Source organism: Drechmeria coniospora, chromosome 01 (genome assembly GCF_001625195.1).
Source record: "Drechmeria coniospora strain ARSEF 6962 chromosome 01, whole genome shotgun sequence".
In the NCBI taxonomy this organism is placed as follows: Eukaryota; Fungi; Ascomycota; class Sordariomycetes; order Hypocreales; family Ophiocordycipitaceae; genus Drechmeria; species Drechmeria coniospora.
In genome coordinates, this window is record NC_054389.1 from 1229573 (window position 1) to 1244261 (window position 14689).

The window sequence follows — 14689 nt, forward strand, 5'->3', positions numbered from 1 at the left end:
AGGTGGCGAGAAAATTTCCCAAATGTGAGGTACGTTCCGTGGGTCGGTTTGGGCGTCTCCTCCCACCGCAGCGCCGAGGGTCTTTCCCTGGCCAAGCTCTCAAGATACTCCTTAGCTTGGCAGAGAAAAAACCAAGTGCTGGGCGGCGAGGGAGAAAGCCAGGCTCGTGACTGTGTGTTGTGCTCGTCAGCTTGTTGAGATTCGAAAGCAGGTTCTAGGGATCGACGTTAGCCCTCACATGGTTCCAGACGATACGCCCAACAATCTCGAAATACAAATTGACGATCTGAACAAAAAGCAAAGCATCCTCCCGTCCGCTGCCACGACGGCCGTTTGGCTAATTGTGTCTTGACAGGTTCACCTTTCCTCCCGACCACTTCGACCTCGTACATAGCCAGATGGTGGTTGGTGGGATCCACGCGGATCGGTGGAGGAATTATATAGGAGACATTCTTCGCGTTCTCCAGCCCGGAGGATGGTGCCAGACAGTCGAGATATACTACAACGCTCAGTCGGACAACGGAAGACTGGAACGAGGCGAGCAGTGATGAAGACTTGATGAAGGGAGGAAGACGGCTGCTGATGACGTGCAAGGGATAGATCACGCGCTTTCGAAATGGTCGAGCCTCTATCTCGGCGCTCTGCATCCTCGAAAGGACCCTCGAGCGCCGATGCAAATCCCAAACTGGATGAGGAGCGCCGGGTTCACGGATGTCGAATCAAGACTGCTGACGATGCCAATGTGCGCGTGGCCAAAAGGTAGCACACTCTTCCCTCGGCTGAGACGTCGTCTAAGGATTCGACGGTGATGCTGACGGTGTCGTAGCCGCGCGAGACCATGCCATCGGCGAGGCCAACGGTGAGAACGTGGCTCGGCTTCTGCGCTCGCTGGCTTTGTATCCGTTCACCCAGATGAAAGGGTCTGTCAGAGACGTCCTCGCAGCCAGGTCGCGTTGATGTGGTGAAAGCAGCTGACGAGTGGCCGCCCGCAGCATGACGAAGGAAGATTTCGAGGCTCTCATCGAGCAGGCCATTGCCGAGGCCCACGACCCCTCATTCAAGGCACGAGAATTTCATGCAACTCAGAAAAAGTAGTAGGAGAGGACGACTGTCGACGTTGGCTGACGCTTTGTCATTCACAGGCATACTTTCCACTGTAGGTGCTCCACCATCGATCCGGCAATGGGCTGGCGAGAAGGGACGTCGGCAACAGAAGCACTGAAAACATGCCTTCAGATACGTTTGCATCGGTAGAAAGCCCCAGCGATAAGAGCCACGCAGGCCGACGAGACGAACCGCGGCGGCGGAGCCGCAGCCGTGCAACTTCAAGCGACCGTGGTCGACGGATTCCGCGTACCATTGATTATGGAGAAGGTCCGATGTCATGAAGCCGGGATTCTGGGGTGGAATTAAATGCCAACGTCGGTCGAGATTCGAATCAAGTGAATAATACAAGGAAATAAGAGAGGGGTGGGCTGGTGGCGAACGGTCCGAAAGGGTTTCGAGGAAGTGGCAGTGATGGTGTACGGCTCTTGCCGCCAACGAAAGATGTCCATCTTCGCAGGGTACGTACTTTGAAGGGGCGTGGGTGACGCAACATGAGAAAATAGGTAGTCACAGAACGAGCTGGTAGGCTGTGGGGAGAGCAGAAACGAGTATGGGAAGAGAAAGAAAGGAGTGGAAACGTTGCATTCTGGAGCAGTATCGTCATCCTCGCCACGGACGAAGCGCGACCTAAACAGACGATGAAGGACTACGACGACAAAATTCTAGCACCACCCATCCATGGGCGTAATGTTGACGGATCGACGCAGCTTCGGACGGAGGTCGAGGTCAACGGCTCCGTTCTGGGGATTTGGGGTCCAGTTCCAGTGTCCCGCAGCTTACCAAGCTCAGAGGCCAAAGGAGATCTACGGCGGACCTGGACCGTACGGCAGACTTGGTGGTGCATGGGAATCGCGTGACGAAGATTGCATCAACTCCAACAGCTGCAGATATCAGGAGGTGTTGTCCACGGGATACTTGCGACATTGTGATGGCTGCCGCGCGACAAAGAACATCCAAAAAAGATGGATCATAGCATGGGAAAATGTATTGTATACGCCGAGTTAGCGTCGGAGCGAGGGTCAGCAAAAGCATCAAATATATGACGATGGCCTGGGACCAACAGGGAGATGATGCAGCATTCTTCGATTTCGAGGCATGTGTTGAACGCACTTTGCTGCGCTGCAGTGACTTGTTCGCCCATGAAGGATACGCCCTCCACTGATCTCAAGGCTTGTACTTGTTCCCTTGCCTTGTACTCGGCGCTTGACAGCTCTATCTCATGGAGTTTACGTACTAATCTAGTACTCTGTACGTAGTACAGTTGGGGCATCATTTACATGTACATGTGATGTGGACAGGTGCACCTACAGTACTTGGTAGGCACTGTACTGTAGCAGGCACTGCAGGTGTACAGCATGCTTCGTACGGAGTATTGCGTGTACTAAGTAGTATCTTTGGTGACCGACCCAGCTGCGTCCAACGGCATTATTATTGATTTACGGAGCACGGAGTAATACTCCGTACATCTACTGTACCGTACAACAACCATAGTAATACTCTGCTGCACACCTGCTGAGGCTGCTGTACACCTGCTGTAAGTAAGTACAGTCACTAGACAAAAATGACGAGTCAATGTTGGTAGGGCTACTGCTACGAAGTGAATGGTCACTTTTGCCACCCCACTATTATACTCCGTACTGTACTAGTACCGTACGGGTGGTGTAGATGTAATACTTGTACAGTGTACGGAGTACGGAGTATTACTCCATACTTCGTATTCCGTACTTTTGATACAGCTCGGCCAGATCCCCTTCCAGCCAAGCCTTCTTGTAGCTCCGCAAGCCAATCAGGAGCTTCACAGAAAAACCTCAGCTGGTTCGGGTTCATTCATCCTCGTCCGTACTGTACAGATTCCCACTCGCCACCCCATCTCGACATCTTTTCGACAGTTTCCCTGCCCAAACGAATCGATGGCTCCTCGGCCGTCGCAAACCGTCTTGAAGGCCCTGCGCTGGACCCAGCCGACGAGGCAGCTCCACTGCTCGGCACAGACTACCTCACGAGGACCGACGCAACGATGGCGACTCTACTCGACCGCGTCCCAAGATGGGGCGCCTCCCTTCCTCCAGAAGCTCAAGGGTGACCTCAAAGCGGCGATGCGAGCCAAGGATGCGCCCCGGTTGTCGGTCCTTCGGGCCATCATGTCTGCCAATCTCAATGCCTCCAAGACGGCGACGCCGATTTCGACAGACGTCCAGCTCGTCGCGCTTGTACGAAAAATTCAAAAGGCCGCCCACGACGCCGCCGCCGAGGCAAAGGCCGTCGGAAGGCAGGATCTTGTCGACAAGGAGAACGAGCAGGCGCGAATCCTGGAAGCATACATCTCGGAGAGCGGCGTCCAGTCGCTGGGCGAGGCTGAGCTCAAGGGTCTCGTCGAGAATGCCGTCGAGGCATCCGTGAGCGCCGGCACTGCGGCCAAGTCGCTCGTCGGAGACGTCATGAAGCGGCTGACGAGTGCCCTCGAGGGCAAAGACGTGGACAGGAAACGGGTGGCCAAGCTAGTCAAGGAGCTGACAAGCCCGTGAGCGTCAAAGGCACCTTGGTGTCGTCCTGTGTATGAATATGGCAACGCTGTACAAGTATGATGGAGCCTTCCCGACCACTGCTCTAGATTTAATCTTCCCGCGTAATTGTGCTGCGCAATGTCTATGCGGATGGCTCAAGGACAAGGAAGAGCGGCTTCAGATGTTCCACGAACCCAGTCACGATGGCCATGCTCCTGTGGCGAGTTCGAGGCACTTTGAATTGGAGACGGGGAGTGGGGGCCTGGCTATCTTGCTTGGTGTGAATGCTTTCTCATCGCAGCCTCCCAACCTGAGAGTGGTGGACTCATCATGGCCTCTTCGCCGAAGCCCCACCTGGCGAAGAGTAAGTACAAGTGATCGGGAGCTTCAACCCCGCCGCAGCACAAGGTCAGAGCTGCTACGTGACTCACACAGTTCGTCTCACACAGTTCGTCACTCGACAGCATCGTTGTCTGATCCGAGCTGCTGATTGCATTGCGTATTCGAATTCCACACAGACAGCACAACTCATCGGTCAAATGGCGCGCAACATCAGTTCGGGGTCTGCATTTGAGGCGGACATTGGGTACTCCAGAGCGGTCATCGTCGACGATTGGATCGAGATCTCTGGAACTACAGGGTATCTCTCTACCATTTGGCTCGCTTCCGACCGGTCGAATGGCTGACACGACGTACGCGTTCGCCGTAGCTACAACTACCAGACAGGGGCCATCTCACCAGACGTTGCAGAGCAGGCCGAGCAGGCGCTCCAAAACATCGACGCTGCCCTCCGGCGGGCTCCAGCATCGGCGACGTCGTCCGCGTCAGGTACATGTTGCCCGACCGCAATGATTTCCCTACGACGTGGCCGGTGCTGAGAAAGTGGTTTGGCGAGGTCCGCCCGGCGGCGACGATGGTCGAGTCGGGGCTTATGAAGGAGGAGATGAAGATTGAAATCGAGGTGACGGCCAAGAGGGGTTGCGGTGTGATGAGACGGTGATGCGTTGTAGGCCTCGCTCCACACCATCGGCTTGCCCGTTGAGGCTTTACTATGAGCATGGCCGTTTGGGATGTGTATTCCTGATGAATGGTGAGCCCAAGTGACTATTTCCACAAGCAGGCGTCCATTCGACCGCCCATGGGTCCGTAGATTCGACGCGCGTTCCGGCCATCCGGATGTTGGGAGGGATTCCGATCCGGGACCGAGGTATTATTATCAAGGCGGGGCCGCACTTCCATCGGAGCGTCTTTGTGCCGCGTGCCGATCAAGGAGCCAATGAACCGACGTCATAACTTGCCGACGTCGTCAAAACTTCAGATCAGATCAAGGAATCATCCAGCACGAACAACACAGCACACGACGCAATACTCTGTACGGCGCACGCGATTCCAAGACAGAGACGCAGGACTCAACGCAGAATTTCTCGACACCATGCCCCGTGCGCTCACCCTCCGGCGGACGGAGGGCAAGCCTGGTGAGGTCTACTACCCGTAAGCGGACCCGTCGTTTGTTTTCATCGAACCTCTCCAAACCAGGACACCGATCCTGACGTGCACTATTTCCGCGCAGGCTCCAGATTACCGACGTTGCGATGCCGGAGCCCGGGCCCCGCGAGCTCCTGGTGCGGCTCAAAGCGGCGGCCCTGAACCACCGCGATCTCTTCATCCGTCGCCACCAGTACCCGGCCATCTCCTTTGGCAACCCCATGCTTGCCGACGGCTACGGCGTCGTCGAAAAGGCCGGCTCCGCCGTCTCGAGCGCCGGCCTCGCCCTCCTCCACAAGCCTGTCGTCCTCACACCCATGCGCGGCTGGCTCTCGGATCCCGCAGGCCCCGAGCCCGACTCCATCTTCACCGTCACTGGCAGCAGCAAGCTGTGCGACGTCGGTACCGCCCAGGACTACATCGTCGTGCACGAAGACGAGGTCGCCCTCGCGCCGGCCCACCTGTCGCCCGTCGAAGCCGCTGCCCTTCCGCTCGTCGGACTGACTGCCTGGCGCGCCCTCGTCACCAAGGCCGCCTGCACGTCGGCCGGCAAAAACGTCCTTTTGACCGGCATCGGCGGCGGCGTCGCCTTGCAGGCGCTGCAGTTCGCCGTTGCCTTTGGCTGCCGCGTCTTCGTTTCCTCCGGCGACCAAGGCAAGGTCGACAAGGCGAAGCAGCTCGGCGCCGTCGGCGGCGTCCTCTACAAGAACGACGGCTGGGAAAAGGACCTCGCCGCCATGCTCCCCGCCGACAGGCCGTACCTCGATGCCGTCATCGATGGTGCCGGCGGCAGCATCGTCGCCAAGTCGGTGCGGTTGCTACGCCAAGGCGGCGTCATCGTGCAGTACGGCATGACGGTCGGGCCCAAGATGGACTGGCTCATGCAGGCGGTGCTGGCAAACGTCGACCTCAAGGGCTCGACCATGGGGTCCAGGCGGGAGTTCCGGGACATGATCGAGTTTGTCCGGGAAAAGGAGATTCGGCCCGTCGTCAGCAGGACCGTCAAGGGGCTGGCGAACACGGAGGGCATCGACGAGCTGTTTGCCGACATGGCCGCCGGCAGGCAGTTCGGGAAGCTTGTCATCGAAATTGACGACGGCGGGGCGTCGCCGAAGCTGTGATGGATGGGACGGTTCGCGTCGCTTGATGGTGCATCGCGCGCATCCGAACGGGCGAGAGCGGGGAGCGGAAACAAGAACGGTTGAATTCAACATCTGCCCTGTGCGAAGCGCCAGCGGCAGACCGAGCGAAACTCCGAGGTATCAAGAACGCCTCCCATGCCAACCCTGCCGTGCTGCGAGCGAAGCAAAACGCTCGCTCGCTACTCCTCCGACGTCTTCTTGCGCTTCTTCTTGGGCCGGCCCTCCTCGGGCGGCACGAATTCCGCCTCGCGCTCCTTTTTCTTCTCGTCCTTGCGCTCCTTTTGCTTCTCCCTGCGCTCGTCCTGGGCTGCCCTTTCCTTGGCCTGCTTGCCGAGGAAGTACTCGCCCGACTCGATCTGCTTGTCCACCTTGCTCTTCTCCGGCGCCGGCGGGAAGGGCGTGTAGACCTTCTTGCTCTTGTCCGCCACCTTGTGCGGTACCCGCCGCTTGCTCAGCGTCTTCCTCCTGAAGTTGGGAAGGAAGCGATCCCAGCTCTCCTTGGCCAGGTCGGGGTCCTTGGCCAGCTCGCGCTTGATCATCATCTCCTTGATGTGGTAAATGGGGTGGATGTTGGCCATGCAGTCCTCGACGACGCGGCGGACCTCCTTCAGACCCTTGTAGGGTCCCATGGCGGAGACGGTGTTTCCGTGCACGAGGATGTACGTCTCCGTCATCAGCTCGAGAGCCTTGAGCGTCGAGCCGTTGGGGCCGAGGATTCTTTGCCGCCGCTTGACGAATCTCTCCTTGCTGCCGACGAGGTTGCGGATCTTGACGACGTCGCACGCCACCCCGTCGTCGAGGATCTTGACGGCTTGCGGCGCAGGCACGCTTCGGGCGAGAAGCTTGATGAGGTCGCGGGCGTCGAGAATGGCGGCGGGATCGTACGTCTTTCGCGTCGTCTTGACCGTCATGGAGCCTTGGACCAAATCGAGCGTGCAGGCGATGCCGCGCTTCTCGAGAGCCTTGGTGACGAGCGGCCACGCCTCCTTGAGGTAGACTTCACGGTACTTGGGGAATAGCGTCGCAAAGGAGGACTCCTCGGTGAGGACGCCGCCGAGGTTGTCCTTGGCCGTGAACTGCTCAGCCTTCCATTTGTCCACGTCGTCCGTGTCCCACGGCTTGTCCGACGCCTGCTTGGCCGACATGGTGGGCGCTGGTTGACCTTTTACGAGCGACAACCGCTAGACGCTAGGCAGCCGTGCAACAAGACAGTCTTGTGGCAGAGAGAGGTTTTCCAGATCTGGCAGCAGAACTGTGTCGTTGTGGCGAATGACGGATGTCGAATGTTGAATGTATGGGATGCGGATGAAAGGAAGATATCTTGGATTCTTTGATTCTTCAGCATCAAAAAAATTACTGGTAGCAGACCGGCGGGGCTACACCAAGAAATGTGGGGCAGCCGGCGATGGCAAAGGTTCTAGGGGTATGGCGAGGCTGATGTGGGTCGATCCAATGGCCGTCCAGTCAGGGTCGAGCTCCGAATTTCTCTCACCGTACGACTCCAACGACGCGGCAGAGCTCCAGCGCAAGCACCAACCTCGTCGTCGCTCCACGGTCGCAAGCACGACAAGACGACATCATGTCCAAGGCAAGGGGTGCCGGCGGTGTGGACCAGATTGTCAAGCTCATCGTCGGCGCTGGCCAGGCGAGCCCCAGCCCTCCGGTCGGTCCCGCGCTGGGTAGCAAAGGTGTCAAGTCGATGGACTTTTGCAAGGTACCGACCAATCTCCCGCACGGGCGTGGGTGCCGAGAAGGAGGAGTATCGTGTCTTGACAGCTGACGGGGACACGGAGCAGGAGTTCAATGCCAGGACGGCGAATTTCATCCCCGGCACGCCGACGCCCTGTCGGGTGACGGTCCGACCCGACAGGACATTCCACTTCGAAGTCCGGACACCGCAAACATCCTGGCTTCTGCTCAACGCCGTGGATGCGCCCAAGAACAAGAAGGGTAACAGAAGGGGAGCGAGCAGCCCGGGTCACGAGACGATCGGCGACATCAGCCTCAAGCACGTGTACGAGATTGCCAAGATTAAGCAGAAAGAGCTCCGGCTGTCCGGCCTGTCTCTCGAGGGCCTGTGTAGGTCGGTCATTTTCCAAGCCAAGTCGATTGGCATCAACGTCGTGGCCTGAACCGAGGAGGCGTGCCGCTCGTGAGGTGGCGGGCCGGGAGGATGCTCCCATGGCCACGGTCATGTGTAGACAGACCTACTTGTACAACAGTCGCTGGAACAACCAGGAGAGGTGTCGAGACTCGATGCCGCTTGGAGGAGATGTTGCACGATGATGACATCTCGGTACAAATCATGAGGGCCTTTAATTTTCTTGTTCATGCACGAAAGGGACACGCCGACGTATGACGGTGGCGGTCTCGGAATCGTCTTGACCACATCTTGGCTGCAACCATTCGCCAGGCATGACATGTGGTGGTCCGATACCGAGGGGACCATCGGAACAGGCAACCGCCGTGCCATGTATCCACCTACCCAACTACGGAAGCCAGAGCGGCAAGGCACCCATGGGTGCACCGCACTCCTAGGCGGATTGTGTACCATGATGATTTTGCGCATCTGTTTGAACACTTGCACAAAACTTGGGTGACGTGGGCGGGGGCAATGCGATATCGAGCCCATGATGGATCAAATGATGGATGGAAATTTTCCAGGCCATTCGCCGGCAATGCTAGCTAGATTCTCGTTACCAATTCAATGGCCAATGTTAGCAATTGTCGCCGTTTAGGAGGGGTAGTAGCCGCCCGAGCTACACGTCACGTTGAGTCAAAGCCGGCTGGAATCGGGTTGTCGGGTAACTAGTCGGTGGATTAAAATTGCCAACTATAGATGGGACGGATCAAGTATATCATAGGCAGGACTATAAGTAAGTACAGTGCTATACATGAACAGAACTTTGTTCAAGTACAGTACATACCGTACATGCGGCAGTGCGCATGTAAGTGTACAAGCACTTGTTCTCGTAACCAAATAACTACTTGCATGACAATGGTATGGAGAATGGCTGCCAACAGATTGGGTTTCCATTCGGACATGCGAATCACCGTGGCGTGTGATGAGATGGAGATGAGAAGTTAGGGAGCGTGGTGAACTGAAAGTCATCTGTCGTAGATGCACTTGGAGGTAGACGTATGCTACAGTACACCTACGAATCTGTACTGCACGTGCGAGATGGAGACGGAAGTATTGTACTGTAATTACAACCTACAGTACTGCTCTAGCGCAGGAAGTATTACTGTTTGTAATTATAAGTATAGTACTTACAGTTTTACTTGCATTTCCAGTACTCCACGGAATAGTGTACTTACATGTAATAGCTGTGAGCACTTTGTGCGTATGTACAAGTAATTATACGGCTCCCTGGCGTGTACAAGTACTTGTACTGTAAGTACGTGTACTGTAGTGTTGACGGCCCCACGGCTCTCTTTGGTGGACCAAGAGCCAGGAACCCTGCCGGGCTGCATCGAAAGTATCGGCCATGGTTGGTTGTTGGGGTGATGGAGGGCGCGCCAGGGACAAGAGACTCGGCAACGGCAACAGCGCGGAGCAAGAGGCCGGGGCTTTGAACATATTTTGCCGGGCGTTTTTTTCACAGCATAAGAAGCCGGCTGCCTAGTAGTAATAGTGTGTGTACTTGCTTTCATTGTCTATACAACATTGGTAAACGTACTTGCTTTCATTGTCTAAGTCTACAACATTGGTAAACGGCCATTTGCATCCGTAAGCATGCTAGTAGCGGAAGTACTTGTACAGGTACTTGCACTTTGTTGTAAGTACAAGTGTAACGGAAGTACTGTACTTGAACAGGTGCTTAAGCGCACTTTGTTGTAAGTACTTGCAAGTACAGCGATTGTTGGCCCCTCTACGGAGTACGGAGTACAGCACTGTACATGTACAGTAATAATACTTGTACTTGAGCGGACATGAACGGAGTGCAGATTGGGCGACTGCGGACGGGTTTCTTCACTGTCCTTCAACCATGTACACTGGTACTCGCGACAAGTCGCACAAGTACAGCACTTGTACTCGTGAACACTAGCACTACGGACGGCTAATGATCAAAGGCTCGCGTTGGTAGGCGGCCCTAGACCTTTTCAAGGACACCTATTCCCAAGGCGGCGAGGATGAAGGACGGAAACAGACGGCCGATGAGCATCGTCCAGCCGTCGGCTATTCGAGCTCGATGATGATGATGATGATCAGATGTAAGGAAGACATCAGCTACTTGAGAACTGTGTCCCAACATTCGAAACTTGACTGTTTCACAGAGTAATAGTGTAAGAACCTTGCCGTTGCGGAGGTGTACCTTGTTGGCGCGCGCTGTCGATGGGAAGGCGGACGGACGTGTGTGTACATCCAAGTACTTACTTGTACTTGCACTATTGCTTGTAGTTGTAAGTACTACGGAGTACTGTAGGTGTAGAAGGTCGGGATGGCCTGGCTGTAGGAAGCGGGGCCGCCGTTGGTTGCCATGCTTACTTACGGAGTACATGTCTGCGTCTTATCTCTCTCTCCATTAGTACCTACCTAGTACCTAGTATTCTACGAGATACCTGCTGTACTTGCACAAGTTCAAGTAGGTCACTAATATTTGGTGTGGTACTTGCAATGCACTTCATGTAATTAAGTGCAAGTACTTGCAGTTGTAGGTGTGCGATACCTGAAGAGGGCACTAGGCACGGTTCGGTACAAAGCATTTTGCTGTACTTATCAAGTACTCCGACCTGTAAGTACTTACTCCGTACCGTAGGTGTAAGTACAGTACGTGCAAAGTACTGTTCAGTACGCAATACTTGCTACAGAGTCCGCCGACAGACCATGTACTCTCGTGCCCCACATGGCCGGCCAACCTGACGGCCTCCGTGAAGCCGCGCCTCCTGCCGGCCGCCATTCAACGCCAACCAAGGCTTGTACTGCCATGCGGTAGGTACGATCCGTTTCGACTGCTTGCCCCACCACAGTAGCAGCACGTTGACATTCACCTTGGCCGACTTCTCTTCCCGATCCATGTGTCGTTTGCTCTACCGGTTCCTCACGTCAACCCCATCGACCAACGTCGCAGCCAATATCGATATCCTCCGCACCCCATGGCTTCGACGACGTCCAAGGAGGAGCCGAGTCTGAGCCAAGGCAATGACGGTACGTTCCATGCACCGAGGCTGGCTCCGATCCATCCGGCCCCTCGCCGTGAATCATCGTTTGCCCACGAGAGTGTTGCGCAACTCCATTGACCCGACCTCGCCGTCCTGCTGCTGCAACGCTGCTTCGACCGTCGTGACCGAGACGTCATTGGCACGCCCGGCTGACCTTGTCCTCCCTTTGCAGCTCGAGGGGCCGCCCACGAGGTGGTCGCCGCTCCGGCACCGGCCAACCTGGTTCCCGCCGTCCGCTTCTCCCCCGCCATTGACGAAATGTCACCCACCGCCACCGTTACCCAGCCGATGGCCGGCAAAGACCTAAGCTTCACCGAAGTCACCGCCGATCAGATCAAGGCCTTTAGGAACTCGATGCGCGGCATGCCGCTGCAGGAACGCCGCATGTCCACCTTTCAGTTCGAGGCCTTTTCCCTGCCGCCGTCGAGGGTACGTCGGACACGACGCACCCGAATGCGTCTTGCACCCTGCGCCTGTCGTCGATTCACTCGCTGACTTTTTTCGTCGCAGGTCCCTTCTCGCGACGAAGGATCCCCCACCTCTTCCCGACTTGCCACGCCAATCTCGTCGCGCGTCCAGTCGCCCCATGGCAGTCCCCGCCTATCCGCCTTGACGTCGCCTCCTCTCACGCCCTCGGAATCGAGCCCGACGGCGGCCGCGGGGGAGGTCAAGGGGGAGAGAAAGCTTCCCGGCAAGGTGATCGCAGACCAATCTTTGTCCGTCGTCGAACCTCAACCCATCACCCCCCAGCCTACTTCGTCTCGCGAGAAGCAGCCGGCCCATGCTGCGAGGAAGCCTCTCGCTCACCGCCCGGCCTCCGAAGAGCACGTCATGAGGAGGACAACCTCGGCAGAGGACCACAAGTCTCATCGGCGAGGCATGTTCGGCGGCGGCGGCAAGGCTGGCGGCGGCTCCGTGCCAGTCTCGAGGGAATCGAGTCCGTCGAGGAGCTCGGCTTCCAACTTCTACTCGAAGCCCATGACGCCAACCGGCGACGCCAACGACCCCTACGCCAAGGGCCTTCGCCCGCCGCTGCAGCAGCATCCGAACCGACATTCCATCGATCCCAGGTTCGTCTTCTCTCGCAAGAAGAAGCATGGCTCCCCCGGTGGATCCAAGACGTGCCTCCCGGAGAAGCGGGCCTCTGGCTTCTTCGGAGCCAAGAACGCAAGCGAGGATCAGGCGAGCGATGGGGGGCACGCCCATCAGTCCGGATCCATGGTCGACTTGAAGCGCTTCTTCCGAAAGCAGGGACAGAACAGTCACACCAAGAAGAGGGACGCGTCGCCGGCGGCCTCGATCAAGGCGGGAATGAAGATAACGCCCATCTTGCGCTCGACTCCGCAGCTTCCCTTTGGCGACGATCACGGACTCAGCTCCAAGTATGGCAAGCTCGGCAAGGTCTTGGGCTCGGGCGCTGGCGGTTCCGTCAGGCTCATGCGCCGCAAGGAGGACGCGACGGTGTTTGCCGTCAAGGAGTTCCGCGCCCGCCATACGTACGAGACCGAGAAGGAGTACAACAAGAAGGTGACGGCCGAGTTTTGTGTCGGCTCGACTCTGCATCACGGCAACATCATCGAGACGTTGGATATCCTGCAGGAAAAGGGCAGGTGGTTCGAGGTCATGGAGTATGCGCCCTTTGACCTGTTTGCCATTGTCATGACGGGCAAGATGTCTCGAGAGGAAGTTCGCTGCTGCTTCCTGCAAATCCTGAACGGCGTCACCTACCTGCACAGCGTCGGCCTTGCCCACCGCGATCTCAAGCTGGATAATGTCGTCGTGAGCGGCAACGGCATCATGAAAATCATTGATTTCGGAAGCGCCCACGTTTTCAGGTATCCGTTCGAGAACGGCATGGTCCCGGCCAAAGGTGCGTGTTTTTTTCCCTCTCCCGCTTCGCTTCTGCTCTCCCCTGCACCTTGGCTTTGCTGACACATGCGGCAGGCATTGTGGGCTCGGACCCCTATCTGGCTCCGGAGGTCTACGACGTGAAGGAGTACGACGGCGCGTCTGTCGATATTTGGTCCCTCGCCATCATCTTTTGCTGCATGTCCCTGCGCCGGTTTCCCTGGAAGATTCCTCGATTGACGGACAACTCCTACAAGCTGTTCGCCGCCGACCCGACGCCCGGTCACGACCCAGTTCAGCTCATTCGGAAGTCAAAATCAACAAGCCAGCTAGCCGGCACGCCGGCGCGGGACTTTCTGACCGAAGACGAGGTTCCCAAGGAAAAGTCGGCGGAGAAGCCGGCGGAGAAGCCGGCGGATGAAACAAAAGGGCCCAAGGACCACAGCAAGCCGCACAACTCGGAGCAAGCGACGGCGGCCACCGCCACTGATGACGGCCAGGCGCAGAAGGAGGGCGCTTCGAAAGAGCGAAAGGAGGTTATCCGTGGCCCTTGGCGAATTCTTCGTCTCTTGCCACGCGAGAGCCGGCACATTACTCACCGCATGCTTGACATCAACCCCGAGACCCGTGCAAAGATGGACGAGATCCTCCAGGAGTCATGGATAGCGGATACGGTCATCTGCCAGCAGCTTGAGAATGGCGATGTTATATCCGCCGAGGATCACACGCATGTCCTGGAGCCGCCTGCTTCTCAGCCGCAAAATAAAAGCTGAATGAGAAGCGATCGATATGTAGATCCGTTGGATCATTTTCTTTATTTTCCTCTCCTCTCGGCGTTTGAATAGGACGGACGGAGCGACTTGTTGGGCAACGTACATTGGGGATGGAATCATGACACTTTGCAGGGGCGCAGAAGCGAGTGCAGTTGACGATCAATTAGAGAAAGGTCGCAGGGCCAAGTGACATATCGAGACAAAAGACTCTTTGCCTGTAGAGATTTGTACATAGTTGCAATAAATATACATCGCCCAAGCGATGATTTCCTCTCAGACCACAGCACTCACTCATACTGTATTAACCGACAAATATCAGTAACTGCAAGCAAGTTCGTTTACTGTACGGAGTACTGATAGTAAGGTAAAATTAATACGTGAAAATTGCACTGAGGGGAACTTGTACAGGTACGGGGCACATAATAATAATACGTGTACTCCGTACTCCGTACAGTGCACTGTACTCCGTACTTACAGCTTACAGCAGTACTTAGATGTACTTGCAACTATTACAGTGCTTAAGTAAGTAATACTTGAGTAGTACTCAGACGCAAGTACAGCGCCCAATGAGAGTGAGTGGAGCTGGAGGAGCAGCGTGCTGGATGGGCATCGGAATCGGGGAAATCTGGTGCCGGGTGCTGCGTGTCGGTGAGGAAACCTCCCGAAA

General features: G+C 56.5%; 5 protein-coding genes across 5 annotated transcripts; 4 read left to right on the plus strand and 1 right to left on the minus strand.

The window, feature by feature from the left end:
* Window positions 1-3017: 3017 nt before the first annotated feature.
* Window positions 3018-3632, plus strand: DCS_00320 (uncharacterized protein; the record flags this gene model as incomplete). The annotated part of the gene is made up of 1 exon (XM_040797659.1): window positions 3018-3632. One exon carries the CDS (start codon window positions 3018-3020, stop codon window positions 3630-3632), a length of 615 nt encoding a protein of 204 aa, XP_040658542.1.
* Window positions 3633-3941: 309 nt separating this feature from the next.
* DCS_00321 (uncharacterized protein) lies at window positions 3942-6217 on the plus strand (the record flags this gene model as incomplete). Its single annotated transcript, XM_040797660.1, has 5 exons — window positions 3942-3975; window positions 4047-4251; window positions 4321-4439; window positions 4952-5102; window positions 5182-6217. 5 exons carry the CDS (start codon window positions 3942-3944, stop codon window positions 6215-6217), a joined length of 1545 nt encoding a protein of 514 aa, XP_040658543.1.
* Window positions 6218-6417: 200 nt separating this feature from the next.
* DCS_00322 (putative KRR1 protein, required for 40S ribosome biogenesis) lies at window positions 6418-7383 on the minus strand (the record flags this gene model as incomplete). Its single annotated transcript, XM_040797661.1, has 1 exon — window positions 6418-7383. One exon carries the CDS (start codon window positions 7381-7383, stop codon window positions 6418-6420), a length of 966 nt encoding a protein of 321 aa, XP_040658544.1.
* A 434-nt stretch (window positions 7384-7817) lies between these two features.
* DCS_00323 (60S ribosomal protein L19) lies at window positions 7818-8370 on the plus strand (the record flags this gene model as incomplete). Its single annotated transcript, XM_040797662.1, has 2 exons — window positions 7818-7952; window positions 8035-8370. 2 exons carry the CDS (start codon window positions 7818-7820, stop codon window positions 8368-8370), a joined length of 471 nt encoding a protein of 156 aa, XP_040658545.1.
* Window positions 8371-11085: 2715 nt separating this feature from the next.
* Window positions 11086-14022, plus strand: DCS_00324 (uncharacterized protein; the record flags this gene model as incomplete). Its single annotated transcript, XM_040797663.1, has 5 exons — window positions 11086-11171; window positions 11311-11387; window positions 11574-11830; window positions 11912-13271; window positions 13346-14022. The coding sequence occupies 5 exons, from the start codon at window positions 11086-11088 to the stop codon at window positions 14020-14022; spliced, it is 2457 nt and encodes an 818-aa protein (XP_040658546.1).
* Window positions 14023-14689: the final 667 nt, after the last annotated feature.